The 19841-nt window shown below is 44.1% G+C and overlaps 1 protein-coding gene across 1 annotated transcript in view; it reads right to left on the bottom strand.

Annotated features, from left to right (window-relative positions):
- Positions 1 to 19841, bottom strand: part of rsrc1 (arginine/serine-rich coiled-coil 1) — a 322249-nt gene that overhangs the window by 176798 nt on the left and 125610 nt on the right. The window contains exon 5 of the mRNA XM_080731516.1: positions 19448 to 19487. Coding sequence (XP_080587642.1) covers positions 19448 to 19487 — 40 coding nt within the window. The remainder of the gene's footprint in view (positions 1 to 19447; positions 19488 to 19841) is intronic.

Below are 19841 nucleotides of genomic sequence, written 5' to 3' on the forward strand. Positions count from 1 at the left end.
AACGTGCTTCAGGATTATTATGATATATGGAAAATGTATTGACAGAATAATCACGAAGGAAACAGTTGCAGTCGGGCAGAAACCTATAATCCAAGGGTCTTCAACATGGGGTCCGGGACCCCTAGGGGGTCCTCAGAGTTACTACAGGGGGTCCTCCAAATCATTGATATATTAACCACTCGAACCCCAGTGTCCATATTCTGAGATCTTTAGCCAAAAATAGCAGATCTACAAGCTCACAACGCCTCGCGCTGCGAGGCGCTGTGAGCTAGTAGATCGGCTATTTTCGGCAAAGAGGTTTGGTTTAGAGGGGAAAAAGAGCAGACTAAGTACAGAGTGAAAGGTCAAGTGTATTAACACATCGGGTGCCCACGTGGTGTAAACTATACTGTACTGTAGCTACTGCACTTGGCTACCGCGGTGATGAAACAACTCCATTTCCCAACATGCAGCGCGCAATTACGTCACCCGGACGTGCTGTGTGGCTCGTTGACTTCCTGTTTACCGGCTGCACAAAAGTGCTGTTTTCTCCGGATTCTCTTCCTTTTTGAGCGGTGGTCACACCGTCTCCATAGCGTGGCCGTGTGTGTAGGTATGTATGTTTGTTTGTATGTATGTATGTATGTATGTATGTATGTGGGTGGGTGGGTCTGTATGTAGCCTCAAGCCTGTGGTGTAGTACCTTTTCTGACCACACATGTTAAGGGAGGGGCGCTGTTGTTCAGGCCAGGCCAGAACAGACAAGGCACACTCACACACACACACGCACGCACGCACGAACGCACGCACACACACACACACACTCGCGCGCACAGACTCCACCGCTCAGTTCACACGGGTGTGATTTTTTCATTTTTTTCTCAAAACGGCAGCCTCTTCTACATGCCGTAACACAAACACTGTGGCTTATAAATGATAAAAAACGGTCCTGACTGAAAGAAAAGATTTTCGCGAAATAAACAGGACATACTCGGATTACATTTACTCGGATTACTTTTCTCGCCAGTACTCTCGCCGGTACGTAAAATGACGCGTTGCCATGGGCACCAGCAAATAAGACGTCAGAGATCACGTGGGCATCCGATGTGTTAAGTATTGACGGTTCAAGTGGTTCAATATCCAGTGAATGAATCCAGTATACAATGATAATTGTGCTGTCAAACAATAAAACTATATGGAATCTATGAAAAGGTAGTGGGGGTCCCTGCTTCATCTCTCTCTCAACTAAGGGGTCCTTGGCCCTGAAAACGTTGAAGACCCCTAGGTGTAATATAATCAATAGTTGCAGGGACCTGCACAGGAAAAACAACAACAAGTGATCCAGAAGGGGAAGGGCGGGGGGAGCGGGGGGAGCTGGTGGAAGCCCCCCCCACCGCCCGCCCACCGCCATCAGAATGACATGTAATTACGTACGGGCCGACCGCCCAGTCAGAGGTCACTCAAATGACTCCATCATTTAGCCGCAGCGCCGGCCAGATGAGAGGAAACAGCCCCCCCCCCCCCCCCCCCCCCCCTCCCCCAACCCCCCCCCCTCAACCGCTGCCCCCACATCCAATATGATGAAATCATTAGCGTAATAAGCCTGGAAATGTGTTTGCAGATTATCACTGAACCCACCCTCCCCCACCTCCCCCTCCCCTCTCTATCTTTTATCTGCCCCCCCGATACTCCATCACTCCCAGCTGTTCTCACCTCAACTATCTATCCTGTACCATCACATTAGGAGAGAGACACACAGACAGACAGACAGACAGACAGACAGACAGACTGGAAGGCACAAGAGATGTGCCCATTGATCGGTGAGTGATCGCGATCGGTATCTGCTTAGCCTCTAGTCTATCCGCTTCACCGATCTACAAGCTAGACCAGCTATTTTCACAATATTTATCTGTGGGACTGAATGTAACCTCAGCTTCAACTCATACAAGTTGAATTTGATACTAAAGGACCTCAGCCTGCAATCTCCTGATGTTTATGAATCATTGAATATATAAATGCTGCTACAGTAACACAATTAATAGAAGAATTTATGGATTTGACGCTGTGATCGGGAATATCGGTATCTGGCCCGGCAGATACTGATTCCAGTTGATCGGTGATCGGTATCAGCCCCAAAAATTGCAATTGGAGCATCTCTAGAAGGCACTTCAAAGCAGACAGACAGACAGAAGTGATAGACAACTGAACAGACAGACAGACAGACAGACATTCAATGGTGTAAAGTAACTAAGTACAGGTAAAATTTGGAGGTATTTGTACTTTACTTGAGTATTTCCGATTTCCAATACTTTCACTTCTACTCCACTACATCTCGATTGAAATATGGTGCTTTCACTCCACTACATTTACTTGACAACTTTAGTTACTAATTTGTTTGTAGATTGATTAAAACTTACGTCAACCACCCTAAGTACCCTGCTATGCTAACTACCCTGGAACCCCCACCCCGGACCCCACTTTGAGGAGTCTCTTCACCAATGCGTGCGTGCATGCCAAGGGTATAATGGTTTCGGGTTTTTTTGCGACCGTCAGGTCGCATTTACTATCAAAACCTCGACCAGCTGTCTGTCTGTCACACGTCACACTTTTGCCCTGCTCATATCTCCACAACCGTTAAATTCACACATGACCCTCTTCTAACGCTGCCATGAGGCCGGTTCTTGTAAAACACATTTATGGACACAGCTCCTACACCTTTTGGCCAAAAATCACGCAAATCGGTACACAGTATGTCTACACTCATGTCATCAACATGGATCTGTCCCATTTAGCACCACCTTCAGGCCGATGTTTTAAAACACATTTCTGGACACTACTCCTACACATTTTGCCCTAAAATCACACTGCGACCTGACGGTCGCTTATCTCCCGATTAGGGAGTCTTACTGGTTATTATAGTTTAGTTTTACTTCGTTTTGACTATTTCATTTCTAATTCAGTTAGTTATAATTGTTTTGTGATCCAGTGTGGGTTTGCTAGTTTTTATTATGTTTTTATTTTTGTGACAACGCTTAGTCTTAGTTTAGTTTTTATTATTTTAATGTTAATGTGTTTTCATACTTTGTGGTTATTTGTCAGGTCACAGTGCAGGATTCAAAAAGTTCTAAGCCTATTGTACAGGGGTCTTCAACAGGGGGTCCGGGACCCCTAGGGGGTCCTAAGAGTTACTACAGGGAGTCCTCCAAATCTTTGTGTTAGAAACGTTCTTCTCCTTTTTTATATTAACTACCTGAATCCTTATTCTGAGAACTTTAGACAAAAATAGCAAATCTACAAGCTCCCAATGTCTATTTTCGGCAAAGAGGTTTAGAGGAGAAAAAGAGGAGACCAAGTACAGACTGAAAGGTCAAGTTTATTACTCATTAGCCTCGGAAACACAGGCTTTTAATTACTTATTGACGGTTCAAGTGGTTAAATATCTGAAAACACAAATTGACATGAATCCAAAATACACTGACAATTGTGCTGTCAAACAATGAAACTATATGGAATCTATGAAAAGGTTGTGGGGGTCCCTGCTTCATCTCTCTCTCAACTAAGGGGTCCTTGGCCTGAAAACGTCGAAGACCCCTGGTGTAATACAAACTCAACAAAAGATACCACTTTTAAAAGTGCTGTATATTCAGTTGCTGTTGGTAATGAGAAAAAGTCAAACTAGGGGCATTTTGTCTATCATTTCAGTTTTAGTTATCTTTGTAAAAACAATACAGTTTCAGTTATTGTTTATTTTTATATTTTTTTATTAGTTCAGTTAATGAAAATGTTAACAATAATAGCCTTGGAGCGAGCACGTGCGTGCGTGCGTGCGCGCAAGCGCATGCGTGCGCCAGCCAGTGCACACCTGCTGGCTGCTGTCTGTCAGCAGAGCAACTAGCCTAGGAGCCTCGGTGAACTCTTCACCTTTCCAAGGGACACTTCACCACGTCAACACACCACTCAGACCATCACACACACAGCTATCAATGACTAATCACACACCACTTGTTGGGTCATTCTATCATGATAGTAATAATAGGTATTAATAACAATAACAGCAGTGGTATTAACATAACAATAAAGACCATGACAACAATAACTACATTATGTTTAGTCTGTGGCCAACTCCATTTCCTCCATCACAACACAGACCCCTGTGTTGTTGTGAAGGAGTTCACACAACGTTTTCAACGTAGCCAAAACACCACCCCCTGACCCTGCAGTGACCCCAACACCACCTCTCCTCTAACTCAGTGGTTCTCAACCTGTGGGTCGGACCCAGGGGGGTCGGACCCAGGGGGGGGGGGGGTCCCCAAATTATTTTGCGGGGTCCCCAGATGATTAACTTAATGTGCAACATTGTTTTCTCACTCGACAGTGAACAAAACAACATAAAGTTTTAGTGTATAGACTCCATCTGCATATTTCTAAAGTGACAATTTAAGGGCTTTGTATACCTCTAAAACTCTACAAATTAAACATTGGCAAAATTATCAAATATTAGAGGCAGAAATTGTGAAAATAGCAGATCTACATGCTCACAACGCCTTGTGAGCATGTAGATCTGCTATTTTCACAATAGAACCGTGTTATACAAAATGTAATGCCTCAACTCTTAGTGTACGTCAGGGTGGGGGCCTGGGGGTCTCCAGTTAAAATATGATTCTTTTGGGGGTCTCCAGTTAAAATATGATTCTTTTGGGGGTCTCCAGTTAAAATATGATTATTTTGGGGGTCGTGACCTGTGGGTTGGGACCTGTTTTGGGGGGGTCCCCAGATGTTTAGCTTATGGGTTATCATTGTTTTCTCACTTAACAATAAATAAAACAACATACGGTATAAGTGTATACAGGGAGGTTATCTACACATTTCTAAAGTGACAATTTAAGGACTTTTAAGACATTTTTAGTACCTCTCTGGTTAATCATTGGCAAAACTGTCAAATATTAGAGGCAGAAATGGTGAAAATAGCATTTCACGCTACAGTATGTCACAAACATACATGCCCACAACGCCTCGCAACGTGATATCGGCTATTTTCCCATGACATACTAATTGTAATTTCTCGACTCTTTTTTTTTTTTATAAATATTTTTATCCCACGTTTTTTGCAACACATTTTCTCACCCAGTGCCAACTACCTAACCTGTAGTCCTGGTTTCCGCTCTCCCCCTGCCGCGCCAGGGGAATTGGGGAGCACCTGGCTGGCTAGGGGGAGGTAGTATAGAAACCAGGACTACTGCATGTTTTTGTGAGGGCATCTACCCTAGGAGATACGGGGAGAACATGCAAACTCCACACAGAAAGGCCCTATCGCCAACCCCACCTAGGGTGTGGGCGCTGATGAACACGCCCCCCAGCGCCCACAGCTTCCCCCGGCGGGAATCGAACCCAGGACCTTCTAGCTGTGAGGCGAAGCGCCAACCACTGCGCCACCGTCAGTGTTAATTTTGTCAGCAAATTTTTGATTTAGTTTTAGTCAAAGTCTTTTGAATAAAATGCGATTTTGTTTTAGTCATATTTTAGTCATCTGAAATGTTTTAGTTTTGGTGTAGTTTTAGTCGACAAAATATTGTGATATTTTAGTCGACTAAATGTACAGTTGATTTAGTCTATAAAACATTTTTGGCGGGCCTTGGTGTCGTAATGGCTGATTTTACACACTTGGTTGCTGCGACGCGTTGTGAGCTTGTAGATCGGCTATTTTCAGAGTGCAATACCCGAGTGCAACCAAACATAAAATGACTTGTCTTTTAGTTCTACTGGATCTCTTCTCCACTAGTCTCTACCGTGACATTTTAGTTCTAGTTTTTATTTGTTGACAAAATTGTCAATATATTTAGTCACAGTTTTAGTCATCACAGCTTAGTTTTTATTTCGTTTCTATTTGGTTTTCGTCAGTAAAAAAAGGTAGTCGACGAACATTTTTCGTCATAGTTTTAGTCGCCGAAATTAACACTGCGCCACCGTGCCCCCATAATTCCTCAACTCTTAGTGCTCGTCAGGGTGGTGGGGCCCCCGGTTAAATGTAATTATTTTGGGGGTCGCGGCAGGAAAAGGTTCTCCAACTCCTGGTCTTGTCCAACCTAGACCCTGTCTCTCTCTCTCTCCACCCCTCCCCAGACCACACCTCTCTGTCTGTCTGCCTGTCTGTCTGTCTGTCCGTCCAGCCTCCCCCAGGCAGAGAGACATGGTCCTGATGAAGATGATTCTTCGTGCATCGATTGATCCTCTGCCTGTCTTCTTTTAGGCACTTATAGCAGCTGTGCATCTGGACTGATTAGACACTATACTCTCTCTCTCTCTCTCTCTCTCATATATATACAGTACTCCCCTGAGCAAGGGATTGCGCTTTGCATTGGACCACAACTCCAAATGTGTGCGCCCACGCCTGTGTGTGTGTGTGCGTGCGTGTGTGTGTGTGTGTGTGTGCGTGTGCGTGCGTGTGCGTGTGTGCGTGTGCGTGTGTGTGTGTGTGCGTGTGTGCGTGCGTGCGTGCGTGTTTGCGCACGCGTGCAGCGGACCACTGGGAGCAATTATCCCCGGTCTTTCTCTCTACATTCTAAGTGATCACATTGACTCAATCAGCCTAACTAAGAAAACAAAACAAATATGAACAATAAAACTAAACGCCTTACCACATAAGTCTTAATTGCCCAACTCATTATTGCACCACCCTCCCTCTCTCCCTCCCTCCCTCTCTCTCTCTCTCCCTCTCTCTCTCTCTCTCTCTCTCTCTCTGACGAGACAGGCACAGTCAAAACATTAGCATCCATCTCTTCATCGTGGAAAATCAAGCGGCAGAATAATTCGTACAAATTCAATGTTCCACCAACGGCAAAAGAAAGGGGCAGAAGAACTGTAATGTATTTGTTTGTTTGCGAGTAAACATCTCAAATTAATAACCGCAAGTAAAGATTACAAAGGGGGAAAAAAACAATCGCATTATTACCGTTACAAAAAAACTTGTCATTAATTGAAAGAATAAAGCTTAATTTGTACTCCTCCATCGTAGGCTGGTTGTCATGCCGCGCGGGAAAATAAAGCCGATCTACAAGCTCATAGCCAGTGGCGTTGTGAGCTTGTCATAATAGACCATCTATCTCAGGTGTGCGACACCGTCGTACGGAGAAGCATAGATCAGGCCTGGACTTTTTGAGCCAGTGGTTCTCAACCTGTGGGTCGGGACCCTCAGGGGGTCCCCAAATTATTCTGGGGGGTCCCCAGATGATGAACTTAATGTGTAACATTGTTTTCTCACTCAACAGTAAACAAACCAACATACGGTTTAAGTGTAGAGAGGGTATCTTCACGTTTCTAAAGTGACAATTTAAGGACTTTTTAATACCTCTAAAATTACAAATTTAACATTGGCCAAATTGTCAACACCTGTCTGTGTCGGTGTGTCTGTGTGTCTGTCTCGGGGGTAAACCTCATATTATGTCCAAAACTATAACTTTTCAGAATTCAAATTCAAAAGTAGCAGTTCTAGAAGCTCGTAGATCTGCTATACTTTTGATGCTTTAGTGACGTTCATTGAGGAATAAAACACAACAACCTTAAAATATGCAGATAAAAGGTTTCTACCCGACAACAACAATATATTTAAATAATGTATATCGTCGTTGTCGTGTGGAAACCTTGAACCGTTTGTTTTGTAGACATCATTTTAAAAATGATTTAGAGGCGCTGTGTGCTTGTAGATCTGCTATTTTCACTAGTTTTGTGCGACAGTCATGTATGATGAAGCGGGGATTTACTTTAACGAAAAAACGTCCACGTTTTAAACGTGGAGATACAAGGTTTCTGCCCGACAGTGATGATATGCATGTATATAAATAGTACCAGAGTCAACAATATTTCCAGGTCCCCCACGCGCCACCACCACCCGCTGTCGTACCACCGCAGAGCGAGTCAAGCGTCGTTATTTACGTTCCACTGTCCCGAATCGTAATCACCGTCTTCCAACTCTGCGGGGCCGCCGGTGTGACAACCAACGGTGCAATCATCCTCCCCATATGCATAAACACACCCATAAATTCAACACATAGTCAACATTCACATATTCAAATATTCAAATTATCCTCAAGACATACAAGCGGCCAAATGCATCTGTAAATATATATACGAATCATGCGCGCGCATCTTTGCGTTTGAGTGTGTGTGCATCAAATTCTGGGCCCTGGGTACAAGGATTCACTGCGGGCCCCCCATGAATGTTCTTCATGGGGGGAGGGGGTTTAACCCATTTAGAATGGGAATGCATTATTACGCATTATTTTGTGCATTAACTATTGAAAAATAGTAGAGTGCCGCGCTACGAGCTTGTAGATCTGCTATTTTTGAAAAATCGTGAACATTTGTGCAAGTCATTTTTTTTTGTTTCTACGTCAGTGGTGCTAAGATCTTTTCATGTGAAGGACCCACCAAAATGATATGTATTTGGCCACGGACCCCCATCTCAAAATATTTCGTTCCAGGGACCCCCCAGAAACAAGATTGGAGTTAAAAATGTTCGCTTAAAAAATACATATATTCAAAGACACATTTTCACGACTTTGCCACACTGCGAGCTTGTATATCTGCTATTTTTCAATAGCTAAAGTATAAAATAATTAAGGTCCCTCCACCTTGGGCCCATAGTAACTCAGTCCCACCTTTCGCCCCCTTGTGACGCCTCTGTGTGCGTGTGTGTATACTGTATGTGTGTGTCAACGTGCCGTCAGCTGCCCTGAGGAGTTTAGAGAGGCAGAATCAAATGAAAACCTGTTATAATCTGTCCCTATAGGTCCACTTAGCCGCAAAAAAAGACGTACGAGGAAACACGGTCGCATGCAAATACAGCAGGCCCTGAAAAGAGAGCCAATGTTAGTAGCAATAATACTCCCACATACCAGCTCCCTATAGATGAACTGTACTGTGTAAAAATGTCTATAAACTGTAGGCACTTCAATAAAAATGATGATGTGACATCAGACATTAAAGTCAAGGTGACTTGAGATGGGTTTGTGGTAACAAAACTGTGTTATTATTATAATGGAGTATCACTGAGAATTACATTGTTAAGGTATCTTCTAGACATGTCTCAGCTTGTACCCGTATGTACCCCGCAAGGCAGTGCTAGTCAAACGTTTTTTATGTCAAGGACCCCCTAATTGTATTTCGCCAAGGACACCCATTTGAAAAGGTTGTGTGCCAGGGACCCCCAGAAGAGTGGATTTATGTTAAAACACTTTCCAAAAAAAATATGGAAAAAGTAGTTAAAAATGATTGTATAATGATGCTATATTAACTATTTTTTGTTGGAGACCTCCCTTGAACCTCCCCAAGGAGGACCCCTGGGGGACCCCACTTTGAGAACCAATGCCGTAAGGGTCCATTTGGTTTAATCTTTTAACACTCTCAGAGTTACAGACCTGTAAAGTACCATGCATAGTAATACATAAGGACCGCAGGTCTACACTAGAAACGGAGGGTGAGAGAGATTTTTTTCCCTTTGGTCCGTTTGATATATACGTACTTTCTCCCAGTCTGTACTTGTCCCTATGATTACGGTCCGTACACCGACTCTGCCGTACCTGGTCTCGTTTCGTACTGTATGCTCGGTGCTGCGATGCGACAATGTGGCGCCTGCCCCAACGGGAGCAGAATCGGAGCGGAGAGCGGGTCGGCACGCACAAACCGTAGATGAACTATGCATGTCGACGCAATTACTACACATACTCTCTCGACCAAAACGTACACAAAATCAAGCATAAACGGCCCTTAAGAGTCCATTTGAGAACTGATGCGATGCGAGAGTGTGGCCTAGCCAACACCAACTCACTACTCCTGACTACACTAATATGCTTTTCAATATAGGAATCATTGAAGGGTCTAGTTAACTCATTGAGTGCCAGCGCCCTCTAGGGGCCATAGAATGCCAGCGCATCTCTCATAGGCGAGCGCTTTAGCTTCCAGGACCTCACCTTCCAGGACCTCACGTGCTCACGTTCATGCACGTCATGGAAATGTCCCGGATGATAATGCTAACAGAATGGCTATTCCCATTTTGTCATCTAAAAGATCATTTTTGGGCGATTTCGCCGTAAATAAACCTCGCGCCGCTTCCCTAAAGACACAATCCAGAGATATAAGCCTTCAAAGATGTGGTCTTTCATTGGATTAGGCGGAGATTGGCGATTTCGTTCGCAAATAACGTCCAGCCGGGACGTTGTTAGCTTTCGGCTAGTAGCTAGAAAAATCAGGCCAGGCTTCAGAAGGCCTCTTATCATTTTATTCCATTTCATTAAATATCCCGGACTAGTTCGGGATAGGCACCCTGGAATACGTCGCGCCGCCTACAATGAACATTGGGTGAACATTGGGGGGGGTCTAAACTTTATTTTAAACCATTTTCAATGGAATAAATCGTCGGAGCATCTAGCGTCTCTCGTTGGTGAGCGCTGGGCGAGCCGGGACCACCCACGTTGCTCCAAGCAGCTCGGGGTAAGTAAAATAGCAAATAAAAAATTGTTTTTGATCCCGAATATCCCGAACTAGTTCGGGATAGGCACTGTATGAGTTAAAGAACAGGAATCGTTAAAATCCTAAAAGGATCCCAACCCTAATGTTGGGAGCTGTTGAAACACGATGTAAATATAGCATATTGTTGATAATCCAAATTATAAAATATAGGTACAGTGATTTTTTCAAATTAGTTACAGTTGCAGCATTTAAAATGATCTGCAGTCTCCATCTTAAAGTTTTGTGTTGACCTGGTGTCACCCCTGTCTTATGTAAATCACTTATTTCCCTCGTTTTGCATTTCTTTTTTTTTCCTTTCTTTTACAGCGCTCATCTTTTTAACAGTAGACACAGGCAGGCCACCCTCCTGTAAGCTGCCGATACGTATGTATTGATTAATGCCGATTTATGATTATGCCTAACACTCCTCCCTGCTGCATCCCCTCCCCAACCCAAATGATGTTAAATCAGAGCCATGTACACACAGGGGCGTCACAAGGGGGGGAAAAGTAGGACTGAGCTACTAGGGCCCCAAGGTTAACTATTGAAAAATAGCAGATATACAAGCTCACAGCGCGGCACCGAGTGCCGCGCTGCGAGCTTGTACATCTGCTATTTTTGAAAAGTCGTGAAAGTGTGTGCAAATCTTTGAATATATGTATTTTTTTAAGCAAACTTTTGTAACTAAAACTTTGCTTCTGGGGGTGGTCCCTGGAACTAAATATTTTGAGATGGGGGTCCGTGGCCAAATATATATCATTGTGGGGGTCCTTCACATGAAAAGGTTCGAGCCCCACTGACATAGAAACATAGGTTTTTCAAAAAAACCTTAGAAGGATTTGAAATATTCAAAGACTTGCACAAACTTTCAAGATTTTTTTCAAAATTAGCAGATCTACAAGCTCGCTGTGAGATTGTATGTCTGCTATTTTTCAATAGTGAAAGCACAAAATAATGCGTAATAATGCGTTCCCAGTCTAAATGGGTTAAACCCCCATCCCCCCCCCCCCCTATGAAGAACATTCATGGGGGGCCCCCAGTGAATCCTTGTACCCAGGGCCCAAAATTTGGTGCGACACCCCTGTGTACACAGAGAGAGGGAGAGAGAGAGAGAGAGAGAGAGAGAGAGAGTGAGAGAGAGAGAGGCGATAACTCTGTTCACTCCAATGGAACAATTATGTGTTTTATTATTAAGTCTTTTAATAGTTCACGGAAGGCACCAAGCAGCAGCACAGCAGAACTGTTTGTGATGCAAGTCTATTTAAAAGCTGTTTAAAAAGAATCTGTCGGGTGGAAACCTGGTGTATCCAAAACTGGTGCGTTTCAGGATTCAAATTCAAGAGCGTCAAAAGTAGGGGTGGATATTGGCAAGAATCTCACGATGCAATACGTATCACGATACTTTGGTCGCGATGCAGTAGTATCACGATATATTGTGAATCTTTGCGATACGATACTATTGCGATACTATTGCGATATATCAGCTTTAAAAGCTGAAGGCGCTGCTCTAATTTTGTTGTTTTCGTCTCGAGAGACCTCACTCACTGAACCGTGGGAAGGGGAAGTAGCTATTATAGCACAGCGACATCTAGAGGCAGCGGAGTGTCAGGACCGGACTTCTACCATTGGTTCCTATGCATTGGAACATATTTTATTTTCCTCAAAGTATCGCGATATACTTCGGCCTGAAGTATCGATACAGCGACCGCGTATTTCCCGGTGAACCTGTGCGCAATGGTGGGGGAGTGGGAGTGTGTGGAACACACACCACTGACTATTGCCGATGATGGAGAGGTTATAATAGCCTATAGCTTTATGTATTGACAGGCACTCTTGCCGATTTCGTCGCCAATTGCAAGATATTTAAAAGTTATTTGGGGCCATGATGATAACCCCTTCTTCCCATTATTAGACTATGGATTTATAATGTCTGTGTTATTGTTTACAACCACAATTATTCACGTGTGGCAAGATCGCGGTTCCACTAGTTTTACTAGTAGGCTAGTGTAGGCCTAGAAGCCTTTTCAGAAGTTAATTTAATGTTTTCCATTTAATGATTTCCGTTATCCTCATCTAATCTTGCGCTAATGCACACAACTGTTTTCACCAGGTTTTAAGGCCTAGTAGGCTTTTAAGAAGTTAATTTAACTCATACAGTGCCAAACGACTTTCAGATCAACTATCTTACTATGGACTTCCCTGCCAGACGACTTAAATTGACTTTGACTTAGAAAAAAAAAAAAAAAAAAAAATTTGGACCCCATTAAATCTAGTAAACATGATTTCAATCGCGATTTTGCATGTTCCACTCCCATACAACCCCATCTTTCATACAGGGAAGCCATCTTTGTTTACATAACATGTAAAACATAATGGCTATTATCTCAAGAATACCGGAACGGATTTCCAATCTGTTTTTTTTGTTTGAAAGCTGTGAACAGCCTGTACAAACATGGTGCATGATCTGTGCATGGGCGTGCATGATCTGTGCACTATAAATTACATGGGAGTCTATGGAGATTTAATGGCAATATAGCCATTAGAAGGCATATTTAATTTGGCAGTAACTGAGTTAATGTTTTCCCTTTAATGATTTCTTTTATCGGTATCTTGCGCTAATGCACGCAACTGTTTTCGCCAGGTTTTAAGGTCTTAGTTGTTGGTGCACCCTCATAAGCTCGCGATCCTCCTTGCCCATCGGCCCCCACCGTTGTGCTTAGGTTCATCGGGAAATACGCGGTTGCATCGATACAGTATTGGCAAATAAACTATCGCGATGTATTGCCATATCGGTTATATTGCCCACCCCTAGTCAAAAGTAGCACATCTACAAGCTTGAAACATTTAGAGTTTGTGGAGCTGCTACGTTTGATGTTTTTGTGTGACGCTGTTGTAGTATGATCACATTTATGAAAAAGCACCAAAAGATAATATGGAGATAATAAGTTTCAACAATATTATCATCACATCTGAGTCACATTTAACATGTGACTGGAACTATCTGAGTTCCACATGAGTCATGTGACCGTGAAGCATTTTTAGGACTTCCTATGTGTCATCACTCTCTCTCTGCATGGCTCTGGGTTAAATGATCCACTGCTACCCTTCTCCCTACGCACACACACCATACTCTCTAGGAAAGACAAGCCCTAAACACACACACACACACACACACACACACACACACACACACACACACACACACACACACACACACACACACACACACACACACACACACACACACACACACACACACACACACACACACACACACACACACGTATGCACACGCACAAACACACACCACTCTAGGACAGGGGTCTTCAACGTTTTCAGGCCAAGGACCCCTTAGTTGAGAGAGAGATGAAGCAGGGACCCCCCACAACCTTTTCGTAGATTCCATATACCGTATTTTCCGGACTATAAGGCGCACTTAAAAGCCTTTAATTTTCTCAAAAAACTACAGTGCGGCTTATAGTCCAGTGCGCCTTATATATGGATCATTCATTGACATTGACATTCCCTTTAGCACAGCTCCATCTGTTGGATGCATAACACAACGGTAGCGTCTATTATGTGCGCCTTATAGTCAGGTGCGCCTTATATATGAAAACAGTTTGAAAATAGACCATTCATTGACAGTGCGCCTTATAGTCAGGTGCGCCTTATAGTCCAGAAAATACTGTAGTTTAATTATTTGGCAGCACATTCATCAGTGTATTTTGGATTCATGTCAATTTGTGTTTTCAGATATTTAACCACTTGAACCGTCAATACTTAATAAACTTGACCTTTCACTCTGTACTTAGTCTGCTCTTTTTCCCCTCTACACCAAAGCTCTTTGCCGAAAATAGACGATCTACAAGCTCACAACGCCTCGCAGCACGAGGCGTTGTGAGCTTGTAGATCTGCTATTTTATTGCTAAAGTTCTCAGAATATGGATGCTAGGGAACAGGTAAAAAAGTAGAAAAAGGTTTCCATCACACAAAGATTTGGAGGACCCCCTGTAGTAACTCTGAGGACTCCCTAGGGGCCCTGGACCCCCTGTTGAAGACCCCTGCTCTAGCATAGAAAGGTCCCAACCACCCACACACACACACACACACACACATACTGTACACACACCAAACTCCAAGAGAGAAAGGTCTCAACAACAACAAAAAACACATCTCCACACACAAACCGTTAAGTCACAATTATTCGTGCGACAATTAACGGTCCAACCAAACATTCACGACCCCGAACACAGCCCTATAACAGTCAGGAGTCGAGTTTTTTTTTTTTTTTTCATTTCTTTTCTATCTTTTTTTCCCCGTCTCTATCATATCTGGATCGGGGTCAGTGATTTGCGTGGCGTATGCAGGGTCACGCCGCGTTAGCGTGCGGGGGTCACCGGCGCCGGGCCGCCGATGGGAGCGGGACGCCCCCCGTTAGTATGCAGGGAGGGGGGCCGGGGGGGGGGGGGACGTGACATCCAGAGAGAGCCGGGACCCTCGCTGACCTCTCTCTATAATTCATCCCCTGGAATACGGGGTGGGGGGTGGGGGGAGGGGGGGGGGGGTCCTCTTCCTATAGCCACCCAAAAAGAGCTCTCTGCTCCGCCGCGCGTCACTCTGACCCCGTATTAACGCATTCGGACCCAGAGTTATTTTATACTTTAGTAGCTCAGGGGTCTTCAATGTTTTCAGGCCAAGGACCCCCTAGTTGAGAGATAGATGAAGCAGGGACCCCCAGAACCTTCTCATACTTTCCATATAGTTTAATTGTTTGACAGCACAATATTTAACCACAATATTTAACGGTCAAATGCGTCAATACCTAATAAACTTGGCCTTTCACCCTGTACTTAGTCTGCTCTTTTTCCCCTCTACACCAAAGCTCTTTGCCAAAAATAGCAGATGTACAAGCTCACAACGCCTTGCAGCGCTAAAGTTCTAAGAATATGGACACTAAGGTTCAAGTGGTTAATATAAAAGAGCTGAAAAAAAGTTTTTATCACACAAAGATTTGGAGGACCCCCTGTAGTAACTCTGAGGACCCCCTGTTGAAGACACTTGCTTTAGCTAATGGAAAAATAGCAGATCTACAAGCTCGCATCGCTGCACTCATCTGCTATTTTTTAAAAGTCGTGAACATTTGTGTAAATCTTTGAATATATCTTTTTTTTTTTTTTAAGTGAACATTTGTAACTCAAATATTTGCTTCTGGGAGGTCCCCTGGAACAACATATTTAGTTTGGGGGGTCCTTGACATGAAAAAGTTTGAGAACCACTGACGTAGAAACGTGCGTTTTTCAAAAAACCTTAGAAGGTTTTAGAAGAAATGTATAGAATCAGGTCGAAAACATAATATAATATAAGACTTGCACAAATCTTTCAAAAATAGCAGATCTACAAGCTTGCAGCGCGGCACTCTGTTCCACGCTGTGAGCTTGTAGATCAGCTATTTTGTCATAGTTAAAGCATTAAATAATGGTTAAAGTGATAATGCGTTCCCGATCTCGCTGGGTTAAAGTGTGAGAGGAGCAGGAGGAAACCCTGGGAAATGTTGGACATCAAATTTTTAAGGCTTCGATCGTCCCCCAGGAGAAGCCCTCTCTCTCTCTCTCTCTCTCTCTCTCTCTCCAGAGGGACGAGAGAGAGAGAGAGAGAGAGAGAGAGAGAGAGAGAGAGAGAGCGGCCAGAGGATGATATGATGGACCCCATGCTGGGAGGGACGGAGGGCGAGAGACACTGAGGGAGGGAGAGAGAGAGCGCTAGCTAATCAGGATTAATCTTAAAAATCAAACCATCCGTTCGAAGTGGAGCGGTGAATTTGAGCAGCGATATACCCTGTGTGTGTGTGTGTGTGTGTGTGTGTGTGTGTGTGTGTGTGTGTGTGTGTGTGTGTGTGTGTGTGTGTGTGTGTGTGTGTCTAGGCTGCGCAACAGTGGCCTTCTCAATCTGTTCCGGTTTTTATAGTTTAAAAATCCGGCCAGGCACAGTTGTACTAATGAAACATAACTCTGGCCACGCACCGCTGTACTAATGAAACATAACTCTGGCCACGCACCGTTGTACTAATGAAACATAACTCTGGCCAGGCACCGTTGTACTAATGAAACATAACTCTGGCCACGCACCGTTGTACTAATGAAACATAACTCCACCCACGCACCGCTGTACTAATGAAACATAACTCTGGCCACGCACCGTTGTACTAATGAAACATAACTCCCCCCACGCACCGCTGTACTAATGAAACATAACTCTGGCCACGCACCGTTGTACTAATGAAACATAACTCTGGCCACGCACCGCTGTCCTAATGAAACATAACTCCGGCCACGCACCGCTGTACTAATGAAACATAACTCTGGCCACGCACCGTTGTACTAATGAAACATAACTCTGGCCACGCACCGTTGTACTAATGAAACATAACTCTGGCCACGCACCGCTGTCCTAATGAAACATAACTCTGGCCACGCACCGTTGTACTAATGAAACATAACTCTGGCCATGCACCGCTGTCCTAATGAAACATAACTCTGGCCACGCACCGTTGTACTAATGAAACATAACTCTGGCCACGCACCGCTGTCCTAATGAAACATAACTCTGGCCACGCACCGTTGTACTAATGAAACATAACTCTGGCCACGCACCGCTGTCCTAATGAAACATAACTCCGGCCACGCACCGCTGTACTAATGAAACATAACTCCGGCCACGCACCGCTGTACTAATGAAACATAACTCTGGCCATGCACCGCTGTCCTAATGAAACATAACTCTGGCCACGCACCGTTGTACTAATGAAACATAACTCTGGCCACGCACCGCTGTCCTAATGAAACATAACTCTGGCCACGCACCGTTGTACTAATGAAACATAACTCTGGCCACGCACCGCTGTCCTAATGAAACATAACTCTGGCCACGCACCGCTGTACTAATGAAACATAACTCCGGCCACGCACCGCTGTACTAATGAAACATAGTTCTGGCCACGCACCGTTGTACTAATGAAATATAACTCTGGCCACGCACCGTTGTACTAATGAAATATAACTCTGGCCACGCACCGTTGTACTAATGAAATATAACTCTGGCCACGCACCGTTGTACTAATGAAACATAACTCCGGCCATGCACCGCTGTACTAATGAAACATAACTCTGGCCACGCACCGCTGTACTAATGAAACATAACTCTGGCCACGCACCGTTGTACTAATGAAATATAACTCCGGCCACGCACCGCTGTACTAATGAAACATAACTCCGGCCACGCACCGCGGTACTAATGAAACATAATTCCGGCCAGGCACCGTTGTACTAATGAAACATAACTCCGGCCAGGCACCGTTGTACTAATGAAACATAACTCCGGCCACGCACCGTTGTACTAATGAAACATAACTCTGGCCACGCACCGTTGTACTAATGAAACATAACCCTCGGCCACAGACCCTAGGCTGCACAACAGTGCCCTTCTAGTCACCCATCGGTATTGCAGCAGTTCATGCTCACGGAGACACACAAAGCTAAAGGTTGGGAGCGCTGTTCAATGCTCCAAAAACCTGTTTAGCTTAATGAGCAGACCATAGCGATACTGTGTAGCAATTCGCGTGATGTCTGGACAAAATCTGCAGGAGAGTACTGTAAAAGAAATGTGTTTTGCAAAAGTCTGCCTCCTGGTGGCGCTATAAGAGGCCCATGTGAAGAATGTGGGGCAGAGGTTCAGCTCTGGCACCCAGGGAGAGTGTGTGTGGGCACAGTTTCACTGTGATCGAGCCAACGGTGCTGGAGATTAGCTGTTCACAGACGGACAGGGTGCAAAACACACGTACGTCTCGGCTATGCCTTTCGGCCTGGTGGAGACAACGAGGCAGGGATGAATAGACAGAGAGGAAATCTGTGAGTCAGGGAGTTATAAGAATACTTATTTTAACCCATTAACTCAACCTCTGCCAAAAAAATACCCCTTTGTACCCCTTCTCTGCCATGCCCGTAGAACCCGGAGATTTAATAAGCTTTAATTAAAAACATTTTTTTTATCGAAGCGGAACTAAAATAGGCCGGAACTAATGCTCCGTGATCGGTTTCTACACGGACACATTATTGAGCGGACCACTTATCATTGAGGCCGTGAACCGGAAGCGGATGGTCCGTCGTCTATTTTGGCCCGTTAGCTTTCTGTATAAACTCCGCGGCTTACAGTTGGAGAACGGATTGATCAATTGAAAAAATGTCAACGGATTTGAGAAGCTGATGGAATACGCGAACACACGATGCATAGCAGTGTCCGATCACGCACGATGGGAACTGGATGAGCGCCCACGTTAACAGGTAGGAGAAGCCGGCAGTGAAAGACATAGAGAAATCTCCGGGCTCTACGGCCGTAAACTACGAATGAGTTAAGACCGGGTGTGCATTAGTACGCATTAATACTTTAACCATTATTTTATGCTTTAACTATTGAAAAATAGCAAATATACAAGCTCACAGCGCTGCGAGCTTGTAGATCTGATATTTTTTGAAAAATCGTGAAGGCTTTTGACCCGATTTTATAAATCTCTCCTAAATAGGTTTCTGAAAAACCTACCTTTCTATGTGAGTGGTTCTCAAAAGTTTTCATTTCAAGGACCCCAAAAATCATATGTATTTGGCCATGGACCCCCCCCCCCCATCTCAAAATATTTAGTTCTAGGGACCTCCAGAAGCAAAGTTTGAGTTACAAATGTTCGCTTTAAAAATACATATTATTCAAAGATTTGCAAAAACTTTTCAACTTTTCAAAAATAGCAGATATACAAGCTAGCTTGTATGTATATCTGCTATTTTTCTTTCTCTCCCTCTCTGGTCGTGGGCTGCAGGTATTGGACTCCACCCTGTAGCTTTCATTAGGAATGCAGATATCAAAGACACTGTGAATACAGCGGGGCGTCTGTGTGTGCGTGCGTGTGTGAGAGACTCACCAGATGTTCTAATCCCATGGCTTTGATGTTCACGGCGTCTCTGCAACACAACAAACACATTGCCCTGGTTGTAAATAAAGCAGTCAATGACAATGTCACTTCATAATAAGAGCATTCTGAACCACTTCATAATAAGAGTGTCCTTAACTCATTGCATGCCAGGCCCGATAGTCCCGAGATTATTTCAATGTCTTTCCCCGCCAGGCCCGATAATCCCGAGAAAGAAAAAAAAAAGGAAAAAAAAAAATCAAAAAAAAATTTGGACCCCAAAAACTTTAGTAGGCATGATAGCAATCGCGAAATTGCATGTTTAACCCCCATAGCAACCCCATATTTCAAACATGGCAGCCATCTTTGTTTACATTTTAGGAAACATAATGGCTGCTATCTCATG

This window comes from Nannobrachium achirus, assembly GCF_963921795.1.
Source record: "Nannobrachium achirus genome assembly, chromosome: 8".
Classification (NCBI taxonomy): domain Eukaryota; kingdom Metazoa; phylum Chordata; class Actinopteri; order Myctophiformes; family Myctophidae; genus Nannobrachium; species Nannobrachium achirus.